Source organism: Condylura cristata, unplaced genomic scaffold (genome assembly GCF_000260355.1).
Source record: "Condylura cristata isolate star-nosed mole 26May11 unplaced genomic scaffold, ConCri1.0 scaffold00012, whole genome shotgun sequence".
NCBI classification, from domain to species: Eukaryota; Metazoa; Chordata; class Mammalia; order Eulipotyphla; family Talpidae; genus Condylura; species Condylura cristata.
In genome coordinates this window covers 29732192-29755611 of record NW_004567113.1, presented here as the reverse complement: position 1 = coordinate 29755611, position 23420 = coordinate 29732192, and the positions used below count along the sequence as shown (strand labels likewise).

Genomic DNA, 23420 nt, shown 5'->3' with positions numbered 1-23420 from the left:
TATTGTATATTCACTGTATTAAAGTCACTTTTCATTGAAGTTTTATATGTTTTGTCTTGTTGCGGTGGATGGCAGAACCCACTTAGAGCAGGCAGGATTTTGGGGCTTCAGGGGTACCCCACTCCCCCTGTCCTCTAACAGAATTGAGGTGCCCTATAACAATAGGAGGATTCACCAGAGACAGAATGGGGAGCAGAACAGGATGACTGATGGAGTACATTGCTGAGGGGAGCAGCAGGTGGGTCAGGAGAGGTCTCTACACTGTGTGGGTCACCTCTGGGGCTGGGGATTGAGCTCATGCTGAAGTGGCTTTAACTTCTCAGTGCTGTGCTTTAACCAGCTGTGCCACCAGGAATGACCCTTCTGAGTTTATTTTGACCTCCTTTCTTTGTTTCCTGAGCCCTGGAAGCAAGGTGGTTACTACATCCATAACACAGGGTTCTTTGCCTTTCTGTTCAAGGTTCTTTATACCTAGTCAGCAATTCTTCATAATAAATTTTGCTGTCAGAATTACTGTCATGTTTTCTGCCTCTTGACTAAACCCTGATGAAAACATCATTTTATGGTTAATCCTGGCACTTGGTTTGCATTCAAGTTTAATAATTTATCAATAGTTCATGAGATGTTGCCAAGGTAGGGGAAGGTGTGTGTGGAAGAAATCCAGCTTATAAAAATTCTGGGAAGTCGAGAAGATTTAGATCAACTTACACGTGTTACTATCAAAGGAACAATGCTAAATTCCTCATACCTGCCAAATACCAGCCATATGTAGCAGTGACAGTCTAAATCTTCACCTTTTATTAAATCAATACTGGAGTCATACCCCAGGTATCCGTTGTCCATAAAGTTCAATATATATTTCTAATCTTATGAAAATTGAGGTTTTCAAAATACATCTTTGTCACCTTGCACTGCTGATGTTTCATGGAGTTCCTAGGGTTCACTCTGGGAAAAGGTTTCACCAGAGCGCCCCTTTCAACAGCACACAGCGAGATTCTCCCCAAGACAGAGACTCAGTTATATTTAAAGAGAGGGTTTATTAGGGAAAAGGACAGGAGTATTGGACACTTGCGTAGCAAAAGTGGGTAGGAAGAGCTGCATGTTTTGGGGGTAGCATTTGGTTTTATCATCATCTCGGTAGGGAGGGGCCCATCCTTGCTAGCAGTCAGTTGCTGATTTAAATATCTATGCAGAACTTGAGAGGACCAGAGATTCCCTAATCAGCTTCATCTCCATGTCCTTATCTAGACACAGCCCCCAACAGTCTGTTATCTGCTGGGACCTTCTGCTGACATTCTGGCATTGGCGCCTAAGGACCTTGATTGTATGGTTGTGTCAAGGATCTTCACTTTTATGGCTATGTTAATTGCTGCACTAGCCCCTTCTATCCATCCTCCTTGTGTGAATCAATCTTGTGATGTCTCCCCCTGCATTCCTTCCTCCATCACTGCCATAACAAAATAGCATCAATGGAGTGGCTCACCTTTCTGAAGGCTGGAGATTTCAGCTTAGGGTGCCAGCATGTTCAGGTTCTAGAGAAAGCTTTTCCCAGTTGAAAGTGGTTCATTGCAGCCTCTCATGTAGAGTTAGCTACCTGGTTTCTTATGAGAACACTACTTCCATTCATGAGGGCTCCATCCAACTCCCAAAGGCCCCACCTCCTCATACCATCACCCTGGAGGCTAGGATTCATTCAGCATATTCATTGGGAAGAGAGATAGTAGCAAAGTACCTGAGTTGTAATCCCCCAAACTCCTTCATGCAAATTTGTGACCTTGGTAACCTTGGAAAATAAGTATTAACTTTCTGAGCCTGAATTTCTTGATCTGTCAAATGGGATTCTTAATACTATTTATCTCACCTACATTATAGCCCTACTCAATTTCTAAATATAGGTGATATGTAGGGAAATCTAATGATAGGTATCCCAGGATATACAAAGAAAAGTGTAACAGGTCTTTGCCTATCTTTTTACGCATTCTACAGTTCCTACCAGGCACTATGATTGAAATAAAAAATATGAAGATGTCTAAAATATGGCTCTTTCCTTGAAGGAGTTTATCAGTTAATGGAGACATAAATAAAACAAGGGCACAGATAATTGGAACAAGAAGCAAAATGTGCAATGAATCGTTGAAACAAATCTGTGCAGCAGTTGAAGAAAAAGAAAACATACACCTAATGTTATTTACAGTGACTGTGAATAAAAATAACCTGAAGGAAGAAAAGGTGAAGGTGTAACAGGTGGTCCTCAGGGCAAAAGGAGGTTCTAGGCTCCTGTCCCACCCAAGGAAGGGTAGAGCTGAGCAGTGGAGAGAAGAGCCTGAGGGAGGACCTGAAGAAGGAAGGGGAAAGGATGGGGAGGAGGAAGGAGATCTGGAGGGACTCTTGGCACGGAGAGGGGAAGAAGCTGTGCTTGCTCTCCAGCCTTGGACTTGCACCAGGGACTTGGGGACTTGGCACGAGACATGGAAGACACAAATGAATGAGAGACTGTGCAGAGGTTAGCTACTGCAGCATTCATCTTGATTTTGATGTTGCTCTTTTTCTTCCAAACTTGTCTGACCATTCCTTCCCTTTTCCTATGGGTCCCCCATCAGAAGGTGATGTAGATTTTTGGCGGGCTTTCCCGCTGCCCCTATTTGGCTGGGTATTTTATCCAGGAGAGGAAGACAACTTTGAGGGTTTTGTATGAAAACTATTTTATTTGTTCTTTCCTCCTCTTCTCTTTATAGCATGCTAATTGTATAGAAGTTCCTTTCCAGTAAAGGTGTCATGCACTGGAGTTTTTTTGTCCTGACGTGGCAAATGGCAAAACCCATTTTAGAGTAGGCAGGTTTGAGGGCCCTGGGATGCCTTCACCCTGTCCAGTAACAAAGGGAGTGATAAAGAAAGTGAACCTATCACTTGTCAATAAAAGCCTAAAGTGGAGTGGAGTTGGTAGGAATCAGAAGGAAGGAATAAATAGAAGTGACATTAGATGAAAAATGTTTGGCAATCCAGGTGGGACAATTAGATACTGAGAGTTACGGATGAGGATGTGTGGTGAATAAGGTGTCAAGGAAACATGGTCCTGTTTTCAATTAAGTTTTTTTTAAAGATTTATTTATTTATGCATACAGAACTGGGGTACAGGCCAGAGGCTCAGGGGCAGCGAGAGGCTTCACCAGAGATAGAGTGGGGAGCAGAACAGGCAGATCGATGAAGTCCACTGCTGAGGAGAGCCTCTGGCAGGTCAGGAGAGGTCTGCCGCGCCATGGGGTCACCTCCGGGGCAGGTGGGAATCGAACTCATGCTGAAGTGGTTTTAGCTTCTCAGTGCTGTGCTTTAACCCACTGCGCCACCAGGGAGGGCTCTGTTTTCAATTAACTTTAACTTAGTTGGGAGGAGGATAGAAACTTCTCAGTCCTGCTGTGTCTCATACATACCGAGGAATAGATGTTATTATTAAACTTCTTTTGGTTTTTCCCTTTTATCTGTCTGGTGGTTGTCAGATTGTTTGTAAGCCCAAAGAACCCACAGGGCAATGGAATGATTTCCTTTACAATCAGAAATGAAAAGTGAAAAAGAATGGTCGTTTCTTTTGTGACAGGGTAATTTTTACATCATGATTGGATTCATTTCAAGAGACGAAAATTCAACCTGAATTTGCTGAAAGCTGAAAAAAAGGGGTGCAGGGAGAATGTAACTGAAAAACCATTTTTAGGCATGAATGGACCTAAAGAGTAAAGTAACGTCTTTGAAATTCTCTCCATCTTCATCTGTCTCTCTCATCTATTTCTACAAATGACATCATCTTTTTATTTTAACTGAAAATAATCTCTTGCTTGAGGACAATGGCCACAAGGAGCTCCAACTTACCTTCTCTTTGGAGCTCTTAATCTAATAAGGACAAGAAAACACCTTTCCCTGCCCTCCAGAATCTCTAGGTAAAATTTCAGAGAGAAAACAATGGACCTTTGTACACAGCATGATAGGGTCCATTCTGGAGACACAAATCACACTGGTCATTGAACAGGGAACAGGTACAAACTATAAACAAAGGATGAATGAACTATTAAGAGACCAAGTGTTGTACAGCCAGATTAAAGGAGACCCCCCCTGCCCCCCACAAAAAAAAAGATGAGCTTCAGGCTTCTCTGAAGAGACTATGGCTAACACTGGAAGCAGCTTTCTCAGGGAGAAGGCAAAGAACCTTGCCAGAGGGCACCAGGAGCCGCTTGCCTTTATGGGAGAGTGTGGTGGCCAGGTTGCAACTTGTCTGGAGAAGCTGCCAGGAGTTGCCAGGGGGTATGGGTAGCTAGAGCCAGCATGGCCTAATAGCTGGAATTACCTTCCCTGGGGTAATAATAAACCAAAATCTGGCAGGGGAGTATCTTCCTGCTGCTGTTGCCTTACAGGATTACTCTTAGTGTTGAAGATTAGCATTCCCCTAGCAAGCAGAAGGAAATGTGTGTAGTGCCTCATTACAAGATACAAAGCAAGGCAAAGAGATTTGGAGCTGAAAGACAAGTTGGGCACTACCCTTCTTTTGTCATTCACACAGTCCTGAACCAATCACTGAGACCAGGCAGGGCAACTCTCCTTAGCTCTGATCAGGCCAAGGTCATGTGCATGTGTCTGTGCTGTGGGAGGGAACTGCTACTGCTCTCCACGTGTGTACCTTCCTATCGGAGGAAAGGAAAGCTTGTTAGGCAAAGAGTTTTTTGTCTGGATTTCTGTGACAGGTGGCAAGAAAGAAAGACAGGAAGCAGAAAGGCTGAGCAAAGTAGAGTTTATTGCTCCCAAGGAGCAGCTGAGACGAGCCCCTAGGGTGGGTTCCGCAGCTTCTGCCAACCCTATAGAGACCCTTATATAGATTCTAGGTTCAGATTCCAAAGTGGTGACTCATTGCTGAGCCCCCTGATGTGAGGCCCAGTTTGTCCCACTGGTATCTCCAGATGCTAGCGAGGCCCAGTTAATTATCACCCTTGGATGCTGGATGAGAGGCCCAGTTTATTATCGCCCTTATCTAGTCCCAACAGTAGTTGTTGTGTTATTGCAGCACGTGGTCGCCCCCAATAAAGAGCAGACAATAGATATCCTTTCTGTGGTATATACAAAGCTTTAAATGTCAGGTTCCATCTGAGGTTATTAATACATGAAAGTGAAAATTAAGCCCTTTACTTAAGACTGATAATTGCATTTCATTCCTTGGAGAGAATTTTTTGAAGCACCTGGTAGAGGGGAGTTCATCCATTACTAGCTCTGAACTTCTGGCATCTGTGTGGACACAGGCAAAAGTGAAAGGTCTAAAAATGAAAAGGCATTTCACAAGTAATGTGAACAATTTTTTATGAGTCTGTTGGCCATTTGTGTGTCTTCTTTGGAGAAGTGCCTGTTTAGTTATTCTGCCCATTTTTCAATTGGGTTATTTGTTTTCTTTTTGTAGAGGTGTATAAGTTCTTTGTAAATCTTTGATAGCAGCCCATTATCAGGTGCACAGCGTGTTAATATTTCTCCCCAGTCACTGGGGTGTCTTTTGTCTTGGTTATAGACTCTTTCGCTGTGCAGAAGCTTTTTAGTTTGATATAAAAAAGATCACATGGTCCATGCAACCAAATGAAAACGTGGTCTTTGCATAATTGTATAGCATAGAGAAAAACAAACCTTTTCCTTATAGCCTTTTGTAAAATTATGCAGACACAAAATCTTCCCTGAAAATGGATTAGTGTCTATAATTTGCCAAAAGAACATTTTTTTCGTCCAATACCTTTTTATAACTTCTTTTTCCTTTTTTTTTTTTTTTGCTTTTAAAACAGAACTGTCTGAAGAAATCCAATGTCTTAAAATGACATTAAAACATCCTGAAAAAGAAATGTACTGTGTCCCTGGCTGACTGAGAGAACCCTCTGTTAATGAGGACTCTGGCATTGATTGTCAGCCACTGAAGCCTCCTCTGTGACACATTCTGTAATACTAGTGATAAACTGATGTCTGAGAATTTGAGTGCCCTCAAGTCTTCCTTGGTGAGTGTGAGAGTATCAGAGAAGTGGCCACAGAAAGAACAAAGTGCTTTTATTTTTCTTTCAGGGATAGGACTATATATTGCCTAATAACTCTTAGAGCAGTTGGAGTTTATGGGACTTTCTGAAATATCCTTAGCCAGAAGAAAACAAATGGAAACAGGAGAAAACATTTCAAAAAGCCCATCCATTAGGACTTTACCTTAAATCGTCAAAATGTACACACACACACACACACACACACACACACTCACACTGTGTTAGCCTGTCTGGCTGCTATAACAGAATGCTATAAACTGAGTGACTTACACAGTAAATATTTCTCTCAGCTTTGGAACCTGGAAATCTGAGATCAAGACATTGGAATTTGGTGGCCAGTGAAGGCCTATTTTCTGACCCTGCTGTGTTCTCCTCATAGAAGGGGCAAGAGAGCTCTATAGGTTCCCCCAATTCATAACCCAATCACCTACCAAAGTCCCCACCTCCTATCCTAGTAACATCACATGGGGGGCAGGATTTCAACATTTAGATTCTGGAGGGGGGGAATCATAAATATTCAGTTCGCTACACACACACATATACACATATTCACAAATTACCATATACACACATTCACAAAACTTTTTTAAATTAGAATTACCAAGGGACAACTTTGATTAAAGAAGAAATATTTCATGGATTGAGTAAAATATGATATGACACAGATTTTATGTATGTAATAGAAGATTAAGTACTTTGATGCCAATGTTGTCCTGATTCTTACAAATAAAAGTTTAAGAAATATAACATCATAATGACACTTTCAGCTTGATATATTATCACACATAGTGTCAAGCTAAAGATTCTGTTAATAAAACTTAGCTACAATAGTATTTTGTTACTAACAGCATCACTAAAGGTAAAAGGAATAAACATGGGACAGATGTAGTGCATATTCACAATGGAAATACTTAGTGATCAAAAAATAAACTCATGCCATTTGCAGCAACATGAATGGAACTGGAAGGAATTATGATACATGAAATAAACAGAAAGCGAAAGATGAATACCGGATAGTGTCACTTGTAGGTGGAATGTAGAAAAACCAGACATGTGGGTCAAAGACAAATTTTAAATAAACCCTTGAAAGTTGACAGCAGATCTGTGAACTTTAGATGGGATGGAAGAAGGCTAAGAATAGGGGGATGGAGTTGGAGGGCGAGCACAGCATTCCTGAAGAAGACTGATCTGAAATTCATCAATACTACCCCCACATTTGACCATGGCGCCTCTGGACTATGGACAAGAAAGCCATCATGGGACCACTTAAGAAAGACCAAATTGCAAAGGAGGAAGGAGCTTAATGTCACCAATAGAGCATGAAACTGGTAGGATCTTACTAAAAATCCATTTCCAGTAGAAAAATAGAAAAAGAAATTGGGGGCCAGCCTCTGTTTGCACTCTATCACTATTTCCACTTGCACCTGCTCTGTAGAACTTTGGTTCAACAAATCTGCAAATGGGCCAACTCTAATTCCAGAGGACCAATTAACTGCCTTAGCCCTGAGCTCTGTGCAAACCCATCATCCCTATAATGTGTGAATGTGCAAACGAGAGGATCCTATATTTGCATACATTAGCACTGTTTCTTATGAACAGGAAGGACATTCCTATGTTTCTTAAGTAGATAAACAGGTCTGTGGTTGAATGGGAATATAAAATATAAAAAAAATTTTTTTTTACATTATTCTTCATTTTGTGCATTTTTTCATTTCGGTTGTAATCCCCGTGGAGTTCCCACCACCAATTCACGCATGTGTCATCATCATAATCCCGTGCATTCTTCCCACCCCAGTTTTGATCCTACTCCCCTCTGCTTTCACACACACCCCCCCCCCATAAAATGTCTCTGGCTTATAGTTGTTCGTTGTTTTTCATTTTTACTTTACTGCAATTGCTTTTTGTTTTTTTTTTTTTCCCTGATGCTTTATACTCCTGCTATGAGTGAAATCATCTGTTATTTTTTACTTTCTGGCTTATTTCACTAAGCATGATCCCTTCCAGCTCTATCCATTTTGCTGCAAAAGGCATGAATTTATCCTTTTGATTTCTGAGTAATAGAATAGTACATTGTGTATATGTACCACATCTTCTTAATCCAGTTATCTATTTTTGAGCATTTGGGTTGATTCCACATCTTCCCTATTGTAAATAGAGCAGCAATAAACATAGGGCTGCAGGTGTCCTTTTGAGTCAATGTTATTATGTCCTTTGGTTAGATATGTAGGAGTGGGATTGCTGGGTCATATGGAAGTTCCATTTTTAGCAGTTTGAAAAACCTCCGAACAGCTTCCCATTAGTGGTTGTTACTAGTGTGCAGGGATATAAAAATTTTAAAGCTGAAAATTTCAAAGTTTCTTTGTCTCTGAGGAAAAAAAGTATCTCTGAAAAAAATGGCAAAAATAAAATATATCTGGACTATTTATAGATTTAGAGATTATAGTCCACTCCTCCAATTGTGGATCTTTTGGAACCAAGGCTTCAGTTCCTAATTAACAAAAGCTTAATTAGCTATAGATCTTATATGCAAAGAAGTCTTTTCTTTTTGCCTCCCGTATGCCTGCTGGGCTATAGCTATCTAGTAATAAGCTTCATTTCTTCTGACATGAAGTAAACAGTAAATATTAAAAATGTCTTCACTGTAGGAAATACATTTGGAGGATACTGGATATTTAAAAATAAGTGCTTCCAGAAAAATATCAAATTTTTGATAGTGTACTATTTCTCATCCCCACTGACAATTCTATATAGCATTTCAGAAAATAAATGTAGAGGCTAGAATAAACTTCTCGTATGAGGAAAGTTAATGTTTTGATAATTCTATCAAATATCATAATGAATATTTTGGGGAGTCTATTTGGTTTTCTATGATTTGCATTTATGTTAGTCCCCCAACATTTAATATTTATTTCTTTGTTAATAGATCAAAAACATAGGGCCTTTAAATATTGTCTTTGTTTCCAAAGAAATGAATTTTAATGAATTGTCATTTGCACATCTTTTGAGATTGAATCATTTGATTCTTTACAACTAAGATGTTTTGGTAGATTGTTCTTTACAACAAGTTAAAACGTTAAGATTATTTGTTAACATTAACATGACTTTCCCCCTATGCAGTTAAAACAATAGGTAAAACATAATTAAACATATTTGATATTATAAAAGAAAATCAACAGGTTTTGGGCAAAGGAAGAATAGACTTGCAGAGGCTTAATCAGCAAAGAGACCTGCTATGAAGAACCCTGCAATAAATACTGTTACCTTAGTCATCAACAGTGAACATTTTATTTTGGAAATAAAAGGTCACTGTCAGTTTGTGAACCTCTAATTTTTATTTTACTTAAGACTATACTGGATTACATAGCCACTCCTTCCTTAAGAACTCCAGATAGTTGTTGTATTTCCTCCAGAAATGCATTTAAGACTCTCACTAAAGACCATGCATTCACAGCAACAAAAACAAATGGGTATTCAATCAGAAGTGATTGGTAAGTCTAAACACTGCCCACTCCAGTTGGAAGGAGATACCACTGCAAAAACACCTATGCCAAAGCAAACAAAAAAAAGTTAAGTCATGCCTTTCTTTGTCCTTTTAGTATTTATGCATAAATTAATGAGCGATTGAGTTAATACAAGAATGCCTGTGATATGCTAAGTACTGCACTCCACACACCCTTGATATATGACAAGAAGGAAAAACACACTTCCTAACCTCATAAAATTTGTAATCTCCCATAGAAGAAAGATACAAAATGATCACACAAATAAAGATCTGAAACTTCAATGACAATACTGTTGATGAGTTGCTCTGTTGTCATATCAGTCTTTTATTTTTTTCATAACAAGTTTAAAACAGCCAGGAAAGAATTTTTCACATTAAAAACTGAAAATAACTTTCTCGTCTGCCTCCTATGATGTGAGCCCATTTACTCAACCCCTCGAGAGGCAGAAAGCAGAATCATATTGTCCCTTCCACCTCTCACATCCAGTGAGGTACTGTGGTTGATTGATGTTATTATCCAAATACATCTTACATTCAGCTTCTCCATTTTCCAAAATCCAAAAATAAAGCACTAGTTCTCTGGCTTCTTATTCATTTTTTTTATATTTATTTATTCATACAGAACTGGGGTACAGGCCAGAGGTGCAGGGGGGGTAAGAGGACTAGCCAGAGACAGAGGGGGAGTACCAGGAGGGTCAGAAGAGTTCTGCTGGACCATGTGGGTCACCTCCCAGGCAGGAATCGAACTCACTGAGGTGGTTGCAGCTTGCTTGCAGTGCTGTGCTTTAACCCACTGTACCACCGGGGAGGGCTTCCTTATCCAATCTTAATAGACTCCCGGAATCACAAACTGAATAGGAGAACATTAAAGTGGGAAAAGACTCTGGAGAGCATTGTTCAGATGAGGAAATTAGGCCCAGCAAGACACCCCAATTTAGCCTACCCACAGACCTGTCATTAATTTTTCTTTGGAGTCACCATGAATACACTATTGGTTTCCATGCTTACAGTTATCCCTACCCCCTTCCTCCTGGTTAGAAAATTCTCTTTCCCATGACAAAAGACAAAAACAATAAACATTAACTTCCCTTAGGATGGCCGTGTGACCAGGTTATGGACAGTGAAATATAAAGAGAAGATTGATAATGATTTCTGAGCACCATTTGGATTCTGCCTGTCATTTCTTCCTATTTTTGTTGCTGAACAAAAATCTATCTGCAGATGGGTGATCAGAACAATAGAAAGCACTTGGGGCCCTATGAGCCCTGAGCTCACTATGGGGCCACTTCTGAACCCCCTATTTTGAGAGACTAATTGTAGTCTTTTCCTACTTATGACTTTGTCATGTATTCTGTTACTTACCCTGAGCATATCCTGAATGGATCACTGCTTTAATTCTTTGTTTTCCATCAACCCCAGTAAGCTCCACAGGATCAAGGAATTATCTAGTCTTTTCATCATCATATTCCCAATTCCTAAAGCAGAGTCTGATCCAGACTCAGCACTTGAAAAAATATTTGTTGAATGATTGAATGCCTCCACGTCTTCACCGGCTCCCTTCTTCTACAGAATAGAGTCCTTAGGCTTAAACTGCCATTCAATACCCTGACCCCAATGTGTCTATTCAACTTTATCTTTCCTCTTCACCCAGGTGACAAAGTAGGAAAAGTGGGTTACTTCCTGTCCTCCCAGACACCTCCTGTGCCCCTCTGATGCAGGGTTTTCAGTTCCATTTGTGAGCTACAAATTATGCTCCTCCTCTATACCTTCCCTTCATCTTTCAAGAGCCATGTCTCCTCCCATGACATTTTCTGGTACTTTCCAGCTACAAATATCTTCTCTATGTTCTCTTCTCTTTTGTAACATTCATCATTTTTAAACATTTATGATAATTATTTGGCAAAGTCATCTCCATTAGATTATAAGTTCCTTAAAGATAGGAAATTTACCCTCTCAAGAAACAAGCACAATGCTTTGCCCTGGCAGATGGCTAGCAAATTTTTCTTTGAGATTGGCTGAAGACATTATAGTGAGCCTCTTTGAAAAATAAGCTGAACCCCAAGATCAGTGCTGATTCCCATGAAGCAAAGATATGTATGACTTGCAGGAGGGGAAAGAAAAGAAGAAGAGAGACTTGTTAGAAGTGTCAGGAGCAGGCACTGAGGCTTTTTCTCTTGTCGATGATAGCTAAGTTCTTAATGGAAGATGATCCCAATCAATAGAGCCAGACAACTGATTTATATAATGGCATCAAGCAGAAGTAGTGGTCTTCCTCCACACAGTGATGTGAAGGGGGAGAAGGCTACGAAGGGAGAAGAACGAGAGGACTCCACACGTCTATCTGCTCCTATCTGCTCGTGTTCATAAATATGTTCCCCATCAACAAACCACAGGAGAGCTCCAGAGAGCAGTCCTTAAGCCTGGATGCCAAAGAGTGACGGGTCTGTGGCGGGCTGCTGCTGCGCTGCTACAGAAGCTGCTCAGGAACAGAGACAGCCGAGAGGGGTCTGACTCGCTTGGTGCCCAGGAGCCTCGCTGGAATGAGGAGAGAGTGAAGAGTCGGGGTGGGCACGGCTCATCAAGAGTGCAAAGCTCGAAATCTAGGGCTCAAAGGGAAAGAAAAGGTGAGCTTGAGTCAAGACCAAGCCAAGTGGACCTAGAGGAAATGTCATCTTTGGTAAAGGAGGACTTGCAGAAGAAACTGTTTAAGCCTCTCTCTCAGAATCTGTACGAGTTTATTGAAATAGAGTTCTCCGTCCAGGACAGGTATTACCTCTGCGTGTCAGGTAATCTGCTCTTTCTCTTATCATTTCATACCGTAAATAACTCTTCACTGGCTCCCTTCTTCTACAGAAAAAAGTCTTCTATAGAATAAAATTTCTGTATTTTCCTACACACTGGTTTTTGTTTTTCTATGTAGTAACAGCACCTGCTTCTACTTGGTTGTGCATGAATATAGCAAGTTTAAGAATTTGGGGTTCTACGGAATTTTCTTTGAAGTGAGAGAATGGAAGACAGGAAAAAATATTATAGCAAGAATATTTTGCTCAACTGTTCAGAAATAAAACTGGGCTTCGTTACCTGATTTCATTATTTTTGTCTCCATTCTTTTATTTCATTCACTTGCATGTTAGGCAGTTTTATTGTGTAAGAACTCAGTTTTAAAAATTCATTGGAGAACACCGTGTACGTGTGTGTGCGCGCGCGCATTGGGTAGTTGAGTTATACAGCTATATTCTAGTCATCCTGACAAGTAGACTCTCCTTTTTATGCTGCAAGAGAAAAAGAAAAAGAAAAAAAAAACCTTAGGTGTTTTCCCCAAGGGCTGATTTTGAGTGAGAAATGATCTTTTAAAGACTCTTTTCCAAGCAAGTATGCTCATAGAAACATCCTTTAACAGTGGAAATTACTTCATGAGATGAAACTTTAAGGATGAGGGAATTTCTCTAAACTATACTAAAATCAAGATTTTCTTTCAATTTTTAAAAATTCATGAAAGTTGTCCAAAGTTAGAAATAGACTTCTGCACTCCACCATGATTTGCCTTACCTGTATTGTGTGTATGTGTGTTGTGTGCTGAATTTAGGCAGAATTGTTTCTGCCATTATTGTATTTAATATAGAGCATTCCCTTTTCCTAATCCATGGTGTTTAGTGTTTTTTTAGAGACTTAGAAGGAAAGTGTTTAGAAACTGAGTGTTCATAGTTAACATTTTCTAAGGCACACATCTTAACATTAGAGAACACAAGTTGCTGTAATTTCCCTCCTGATAATTGTCTTAGAGGGTCTTTCTAAAGGTGTCAAAAACAAAACCACTAGTGAAGTAGAACATCTTTAAGTAAAAATTTCTTCAAAGGTTTCTTTAAAATTATATAACTCCTAAAAATACCAGATGGTTTCACTCATAGCAGGAGAATAAAGACCAGGTGAGAAAATAATAATAATGAACAGCTATAGATGAGACATTTTGTGGGGGTGGAGTGGGGAATGGGATCAAAAACAGTGGGAGGAGAGAAATGCACTGGACTATGGTGATAGCACACGGGTGATTTGGTGATGGGAAGCCCACAGGGATTACAACTGAGATGAAAAAATGCACAAAATGATGTAAAAATAAACTATTATATTATTTTAAAAATTATATGAGTCTTAATGAGTATAGTAATAATTAGTCAAGAATGGTGTTATTTGTCTAATATGGTGCCTGCAATTTCCAAATAAATACATAGTTGTGGGGATATGACAAATCAACAAGATAGAAAAAATATTTAGTCCAGGAAAAGAAAGTCAAACAAAAGAATTTCAGAAACTGTGCTAGATCTGAACCATCAAATCACCATACCTTAAAGTACATTGACTTATATACTAAAGATGCTTATTCCAAAATTAACATTTAATGATTTTATACTTATTTGTCATCTTAATTTTACAAAGCTGATCACACATCATATAACATTAGTATACAAGTATTTTTAGAGCAAAGCTTCTTGAAAATAATCACAATGATTCATATATCTAAATTACTAAATATATCTTATGCCCCCTGTGACTATATTAACTAACTGAACTTGTCCTCCTGGCATTGGGGTAAAAGTCTCCTAAATTCAGTGTTTAAATGAATGTGGTTTTTATTTCTGGTTTATCCAAGTTGTAGGAGAGATACTGTGGACAGAGTCACCTTGCTATCTTTCACAAATGATTTGAATCTTTCTAACTGGGATTCATTGTAAACATGTGAAACAGAAATTCTTTAGGGTTGAATGTTTTCATCTAGAAAATGATCAAATAGAACATCTTTAAGTAACATGTTCAAATGACCAGATCGTCACTTTGACTAGTGCAATTCAGTGATTCTGTCAAGACATAAGGAAAAAATAAAGTTCTCCCAGGGATGAGAAAGAGAAGGCAATATGGTCATATTTCAGATAATAGTTAACATTTTAGGACTTCTTAGTTCTTTTCACAAGTAAGTTCCCTGCTCTCCTTCATGTCACATCCATTAAGTTTGAGAGTACTTCCCCAAATGCAGCATCATTATCTTTATGACCATCTCAAATGCATTAGAGAGAACTGTGATTAAACTAAATTCAAGGATATGCTTGATAGTCCTAAGTCTTTGATCATTGTTACTCAGAAAATTTCTGTTGTGTGAATCAAACAGATCACATCACAGTTATTGAGACAGGTCTCTCCATACTTTGAATGTTGAGCACCTTCAGCAAGGAGTGGAACAGAGAGTTACGAGTTCCACCGCAATCCAGCAATAAAATATCATTTACTCATTTAGAGTATTTCTGTGCAGCTTACTTTCTTTTTCTATTCTGCCATATTAGATTAGTTCAATTGTTCCATCTCCTTTCCATTTAGGCTCATGAATAATAGTGCTTATTTTACTATGGCAATAAAAGCATGTATTAATGACAGTGTTTACTTTGAGATTAAAGGTGAAAATAATGGTGGAGATGAAGTCAAAATTATCATTCTGAAAATACTAACTAAAATGCTCAAACTAGAGCAGGTTCGTTCTGAAATCCCCTGGGTCTCCGGACATTACTCACTGCATGGTAATTATGTAATGGGGCCTCTGATGTTACTGAAAACAGCTCTCTAACATTTTGACTATGTAAACACATTTCTGTTTTAAGACAATGTGATAAGTTTCCACTTTGCCATCGCATTAATGTGGATATGGCCATTTAATTTTAGCTGGCAACAGAGTTCAAATGTGGAAATTAGGGATTGGGTCCACTCCAGCCTGAAAGACTTCTTCAGTTCTTGGCTAAAGACCATTCTTGGAGCCTCCTTGTCTCCAGAGCAGGCTATTGGCCAAATGAAGGTGACAGCACTGTCTCTGGCTGCATCATTGTATCAGAAGCATTTTTGAATTTTCTTACTTTGATATTGTGGGGCAGTAACCATCAATATAAAAAACTTGACGATTGGTAGTTCCCACCTTCTTAACATTTCTCCATTCCCATACAACTCATCCTAGGAAATTTAATATCCTCCAGTGACAATCCCTTTCTCCTTCCCTGACACACACATAGTTTCTGAAAAACTTTTGAAGTCAGCTTAGCATTCAGGATCCTTCAGGAACAAGCTCTTGCCTAACTTGCCACCTAACCACCTTCCCTTTCATACCCAAAATACCAAATACTGATAAGACTTCAAAAGTGCCAAGTACTTAATGCTTTTGAACATGTGCTATTCTAGAACTCCCTTTTCCTCATTCTTCATTCTGCTAACTCTCACTGTTCTTTACAATTCAAATGACCTTCAGGAAACTTTCCCTGACCTCAGTGAGATGAAAATGTCCCTTTTCCATGCTGGCATTTATCCTGCTGGGTCTCATTCACAGCCCTGTGCTCATGTGTTTTCTTTCTAAAGCCCCTGCCTTTGTAATCTTAACAAGAGCAGCATCATTGCCCTTTGGGAATTTCTTCCCCAGTGCCTGACACACAGGGTACCTCAAATATTTATCAAATGAGTAAAATTGAAAGAATGGATCTACACTTGGCTGGTTCTCATAACATGTGGATGAGGTAGAAGCTATTTGTCCTTATCACCCTAGCTCCATTCTTTCCTACACTCCTACACAGCAAATGAGGCAGCCAGTCAGAACAAGAGCAAAGTCCTTCAACTCTAAGGTCAAGCTTTTGTCTAGACAGACACAAATGCCTTCTGGTGGGACAAACTGTTCAAGGTCCTCTCCAGGACATGCCCCCGCCATCATTCCTTCTGTTCCCAGAATATGTAGTCCCTCTTGCAACCTCTTGGATAGGTGATTGTATTGATAGCCTTTAGTCTTTTTTATTTTTATTTTTTAAGATTTATTTATGCATACAAAACTAGGGTACAGGCCAGAGGTGTAGGGGCAGTGAGAGGATTCACCAAAGACAGAGTGGGGAGCAGAACAGGCTGACTGACAAAGTAACTGCTGAGGGGAGCAGTGGATGAGGCAGGAGAGGTTTGCTGCGCCATGTGGGTCACCTCCCTGGCCGGGGATTGAAACTGGCACTAAAGCAGTTGCAGCTGGCTTCACACTGCTGTGCTTTGACCTGTTATGCCTGCAGGGGGAGAGAAAGGGGGGAGGGCTTGAGTCTTCCTTCTTATTTCCTTTCTTTTAATCTTACCTAACCCAAGAAGTGGCACATAGTAGGGACTCACTCAGTATTAGTTGGTGCATGCAAACATTGTCTGCAGGCTCTCACCATTCTAGAGAAACTGTCCATAGGAGGAAATCAACACTCATGCCCAAGTCAGATTCAGCGCCAGGATGTTACCCAACAAAATGGCTTCATGGGATTGTCTCCAAACCTTTGATAGGCTTTGTCCTCTTGACTTCCAGAGCATTGCAATGTTGCCTTGTCTCTTTCCTGATGGCCCGTTTTCAGACCTCTCTGTTCATGCTTTTTCTTCTCTGCTCTGTCTCACCTCTATCCGATAACCCTAATCTAGAAGACCTACTCATACAGAAGGGTCCCACGTCTGTACCTCCATTCAGAAGCCATTAACTTGTATCTTATTCTCATATGTCATTGCTAAAGTCATTGTTCCCTCCCACCCACTCACCCTCTATTCCTTGTCCCACAGCTCTGTCACCTCAGAGCTCAGCAGTTTGCCTTACTTCACTATCACTGAACCTTAAGAGGAGAATTTCTCCCTCTGCCAGGTCTACTTCTGGAGTCTTCACTGGCCAGGCCTGCTTTCACCAAGGGCGGGGGAGGAAGGAATCGGACACCAAAGTTTATAATAGTTCTTGTCACTTTTCAGATCCAGGAGTCTTTCAAAAACCTCTCAGCCTAGCTATCCCTACTGTGTCCTAATATCAACTAAGCTGCACAGTCAACTTTTCTAGTTTCACCTGGTGAAGCAGAGCTCCCATCACCCATTTGGTTCCTCATGCTGTCCTTCAGCCAACAATGCCTTCTGTTTAAATATACTAATATATTATATACTAGTATATATATAATATACTAATTTTAGAGCCCTATCTCAAATTTTGTTTCTTCAATAATTCCTTCTTTAAAAAAAAAAAGTTTCTTTATGCATACAAAACTGAGGTATAGGCCAGAAGTGCAGGAGGTGAGAGACCAGAGACAGAGCAGGGAGCTGAACAAGCAGATCTCTACTACTGAGGAGAGGAGCAGATGGGAGAGGTCTGCCATGTCATGTGGGTCACCTCCCCGGCCTGGGATCAAACTTTTGCTGCAGTGGCTGTGGATGGCTTCATAGTGCTGTGTTTTAACCCACTGCACCCACCAGGGAGGCCCTCCATAATTCCTTCTTCAGGTATTTCAGCCTTCTTCCTGTTTTAACTCTTGTTAATAAGCGTTCTGCTCCATGCCACTTACTTATCACCATTATTATATTGTAATATATTGCTTTATTACCTACTTATCTTGGAGGATAAGCAAAGTGGTATTTTCTAGACTCAAAAGAGGGTATACCTGTAAAGACAAATGCTAGTCTTACTCTTAGCAGACAGAAGTAGCATGTAACTCTCTAAGTAACACTGTCCACTCTGAAAGTTTAAGATATTTAATTCCTCCTGCACTCCTTTACAATGTAACTGTACATCCTCATTTTATATATGGCTCATGAATGTTAGCCTCACCTCCTCAACCAAACCATGCATTTCTAGAAGGCAGGGACTATGACTCATACTTGTACCCCTTATTACATTCACAATAGTTCTATCAGGAAATTAGCAGACAGTAAATACTTCATTATTAACTCATTGATAATTTTCAATTCAGGAACCCTGCCATCAAATGTTGATTCATCTGTTGTTTTCACATTGAGTCCAAAGACATTATTTTAAAGTCAGGAAATTAGTTCTCTCATCTTGTTCACATAAAATAAGTGATGATATGTCCCACACCTTTCAAAGTGTAGTACTAAAATTTTGTCTCAGAGGCATGTTGAATACTAGAATTTTAAACACACATTAGAGAGGATTAAAAAATCTCAAGTAATACCAGGCAGGTCAATAGTAACTGTAATGAAAGCATTTCTACATTAGAAATCTCAAAGTAACTTTAAAAGAAAGCACACAGTAACATTTACACTTCGCTCTTCAATTCTTTGTTTTGTGTGATAGAACTGTTTACTTTCCTGATCTCACTTGCTTATATTGTCATGAATTAAAATTTCTACGTGTCCTGGTAAACACTTTAGCACTGACTGTATGTTAACACTAGGCCTATTTCCTGCCCTGAGTTGAACTTCATTCTCCACCACAAAGCTCATAGCTCAAAGCATCCAGCTCAGTGTTCCTGACAGACATCCCCATGGCAGTGTGTAACCACAACTGCAGCAAGAAGAAAACAAACACAGTGAACCAGTTGTGGCTCATACTCTAGAAAGTTCAGTACCTCGGGATTCATAATTGGGATGTGGGAATAATGGAGGCTCAAGGTCATTACATGAAAATAAGATAGAAATACTGAAAAGTGTGATAATGGGTGATTTATTATCTTCTGAGAGTTTGTATAAACCAAGTGTTTTTCTGCCCTACAGTGACCAAAAGTAAAGAAGTAAAAATAAACATAGTGAAACACTACCGAGTAGGTCTAGATGAAAAATACGAAGTAACAAAAAAGTGGTCTTTGAATGATCTGCAGAAGATCGATGGAAAAGAAGCAGAAACTGTAAGTGTTCTGTTTTGTGACAGATGTGGTATCCATACCCTGGCATGTTCGCTGTCCTCATACCCCTGGCATGGACAGCTTGAAATTATCACCTATTTTAAAATTCATACTGGTGTCTCCTAACCCACATATCCTCATTGCAGTATGTTAAAAACCACATTATTACAAACTGCAGTTGTTGGTACAGTCTGTCTACCCTCTAGGTGGAAAGCTTCAAAAGAACTGAGACCATGACCTGTCAGCTTTTATCATAGCCTTTTTCTGGTAGATATCAGGAATACCGCATATTTGTGGTGTTGTTGAAGGAATTAGAACCTAAGCTCATTTATTCTTTATACTTTTAAATGCCATATTCTTAGTTTGGCCTATTGTTTCAACCTAATAAATCATCTAATATATTGATATTTTAACATTGGCTATACTATGATATGGATTACAGAGAATAACAGTCAGGACTTTATTCAAGTCAATAATAAAAATGATGAAGCACATAGGGTTAAGAGCATAAGTTGGTAATTGATACTGTCTTTTGTACTAATATTACACTACTAACAATGCGCTATCACTGCCTTTCCACACCTAGTAAGTACTTACCACGTGGCAGAAACCACACTATGTTCTCTACATTTATTTCACATGATCACCACCAAATCCCATAGTAGATTCTATTTTCACTCTAAATGTATGGATGAGAAAAATGAGACAAAGATATTATTTAACTTGCCCAAGATCATATCATTATTAAGTGTTAGAACTAGACTTTACTCAGAAATACATTCTTTGGTATTTTTTGGATTGGTTGTTTAGCAGCTTCACAAATTTTTGTATTCATTCATTTGTTCATTCAGATATTTATTGAGCCTATGTGATATATAAGACCTGCTAGATTCTGAAGATAGTTAGGTGGCCATAAGTACTTAATCCTCATTTTCTAGTTTGAATATCTAAATTTTGCCCCTTAGGTCTTTACTAAAATCAATAAATACTGTATTCACTTAGCTTGAAATTATCATCTATTTTAAAATTTTTCTGTTTGTCACAGCCTTTTGGTGAAAGCATGCTGGATTTCATTGCTTTCTCTCCTAAGCACACATACTACTATTATTATTATTATTGTTTGGCAATGCATTTTACCTAAATATTCAACACTTAATTATTATCAATGCAATGTAATATTATGCAGCCATTAAAAATCATGTTAAGAATTCTTTGAACATAATTATTCATAGCTTAATAAGTTTTTTAAGTCACCTGGATATAAAACTTTCTATATTATCTCAATTCAGTTTGTCATCTTATTAAAAATGAAAATTTGTAACTTTATAATATAAAATACATATGGATAGATGTATGTGTATAAGAAACAAATCAGTATTTTAACAACTAGTAAGATTGCAATTTTTATATTACTATTGATGTTTTCTTTTTTGTAATTTTATGTACTGGCCAAAATTTCTGTGCTCCTTTTAATTTTGCCAGATGGCAACATCAACTTCACTAACCTATATTTTCAGGAATTAACCATGTCTACTTTTTTAGCCATTTTTTTCTTGTTTTTTTTCTCAAGTTCCCAAATATTATTAATGTCCTATGTATGTCTACAAGTTGTTGAGTGCCTATTTATACATTCATCAAGCCTGTCACTATTTTCTCCTGACCTATCGTGGCCTTTAATTCCATCTTAACATTGTTAAATTTTCCCTTTCCTACTTGACGGTTATTATCTTTGTTAATGAAAAAGAAGTGAAGATATCTATTTTTCTCATAACTTTAGGACCTAAAATATTACGTTGCCAAAAGAAAAGTTGTAGTTCTTTTAAAGATTTCTTTTCTATGGATGAAGTAATAAAAAGATCCCAGCTGTTCTGGGAATTTCTACTTCTCTCTCTTGGAATAGAATACCCAGGAGTCAGCATTTATTATATTTTTCTCAATAGCAATGATACACTTTTAAGTATAGTAATTTCAAGCCAGGAAGTTGTCAACTTTAAAATGGAATGGAATTGAAATTGAAGTCAATTTATAAAACATAAATCAAAGTGACTGGGGATATGGAGAGTGATGTGGTACAACAGAAGAGAGGATGATGTAGCAAAATGGGATTGGGCTGATTGAGACCTTGGTTCTTGTCCTGGATCTCTCTGGAAACTATTATCTTGGCTATAAACAAGACATTTCTGAATTATCTGTTATATCCCCTCTTAGCTTCTATTGAAAGGTGAAAAAATGGAGAGAGGATGGAATTAGAGGCTGGGAGGGAGGAGGAGAGAGCAGAAAAGAAGGAAAGAAGAGGGAAGGGGGAGGGGAGGACTTATATTCTATGTTCATTAGTGCTCAGGCTTTTATTATTAGGCTAAAGGAAAAAAAAATTAATCCTCTCCAAGCATCTAAGAAGTAGGAAGCATATTTTCTACATAAATCAGGACAAAATGTTTCAGGGAGGAAACTACATAAGGGATGTGATTAGTATCTGGTAATGGAATGGGAGTGATTTCCTTTTATTGAGATTCTCTGCAGAAGCTTCTTTCAAGCAGCAATCATGACAATAGAAAAAAACTTGCCAGATGTGACTAGTGGAGAACTGTATTTACCACCACATCATCCCTATGCATTTAATTTTCAAAACATTGTCTTTATTTTAAAATTGTATTTAATAGTATAAAGTAAGATGTTATCTACTTGGTATGACAATCTCTAGGTCTATTCAGGAGAAAGAGCCATCTTTAGTAATCTCCATGCTAGGCAGTTTATAAGATTACTCTCTTGTAAACTTCATGGCAATCTTATTTAACATGAGAAGGACAGTGAGGGTTAGGTTACTAAGACCTTTTCTCATGGTAGGTCACATCATAAGGAATCAAAATGGTCACCTAACTTCAAAACTCATATTCTGTTTCCTGCTACCTGAAAGAAGATTCCTATTTAAAAGGAAAATTGCAAATGCCCAAGTTGTTTGTATATAATATTTACACACCACAGAATAGCAAATTATTAACATTCTGGTTTGTTCCCTCTTTACCTCCTTGTCTTTTAGGGCAATGTTTACCTCCTTTTCTTTTTTCATAGGACTACTTCAGATCACTTCACTACACTTTGTTGAGAAATTAATTGCAATGGGTAAACATTAGGAATATAAAGATAAATAATGCAAAACTTCTACCCTTAATGAGAGTTAGGAGTTAGGTAACAAATGTGAAAGTGTGAAAGTATTTTGTAAACTGAAAAGCACTTTATAAATGCAAAGCATTATTACTGCTATTAGTAGCAGTAGCAATTATGATTATAACATGTCGGAGCAGGGTTAGATTTGATATCAACTTTTTCACTAGATGTAAATGCCTAGAGGAATCTGGTCCAAGACAATCTTTAGTAATTTTTAATTTCTCTCCTTCTTTTCTAGGACAATCCATTTTTTGATCTGCATTTCAAGAAAGTGTACCGTTTGGAAGCTTATAGTTGTGCTTCTAAATATGCCTTTGCTCGAACTGTAAATAAACTGAATCATGCATATCTTAAGAAGGACCTGCAGATTGTGAACTTTGATTCTACTTACATTAATGATGATTCCATTTGGTCCTCCAACAACAAAGACTGCTTGGTTCTTATGAGAATATGTTTCTATGCTTTCAATCTTGTGTGCTTGTCCCTGTGTCCCCTGCCACTTTGAAGAGATATACTATGTTCCTTCACTGGTGTGCTATAAAATAGACACCTAAGTAAATACTGATAATCTCGATTTTATTTTGTCTCTACCTTAGTAACTATTATTTTTATGAAAATAAAGTGATGCTTTGTGAATTACAGTTAAATATGTTTTAATGCAGTCATTCAGTTTTGAGATTGTCATTTATATGTTCCTTGGTAACTTTGGAAGGCATTCTATGATTTTGCCTAAATTGATGTTCTGCTAAAGAGTGTCAAGGATACCCTCTGTTCATGAATAAGAACAGTCAATGTTGTAAAGATGTCAATACCACCCAAAAGGGTCTCCATGTTGGGTGGTATTTCAATGGCTTTTTTTTTTTTTTTTTTTCAGAAATGGAAAAAAGTTGGTCTTCAAATTCATATGGAACTTTAAGGAACACTTAATAGTCAAACAATTTGAAAAAGAAGTACTAAGTTAGAGGGCTCACCTCTGATTTCATAACCTTTTAAGACACTATATTAATTTAAACAGTGAACACTGGCATAAGGATGGATATATAGATAATGGAATAGAGA

The 23420-nt window shown here is 38.4% G+C and overlaps 1 protein-coding gene across 1 annotated transcript; it reads left to right on the top strand.

Moving 5' to 3' along the window:
• Positions 1–11777: 11777 nt before the first annotated feature.
• Positions 11778–22926, top strand: LOC101627927 (exocyst complex component 1-like). The gene is made up of 3 exons (XM_012723996.1): positions 11778–12332; positions 19069–19199; positions 22600–22926. Exons 1-3 carry the CDS (start codon positions 12212–12214, stop codon positions 22864–22866), a joined length of 519 nt encoding a protein of 172 aa, XP_012579450.1. The 5' UTR covers positions 11778–12211; the 3' UTR covers positions 22867–22926.
• Positions 22927–23420: the final 494 nt, after the last annotated feature.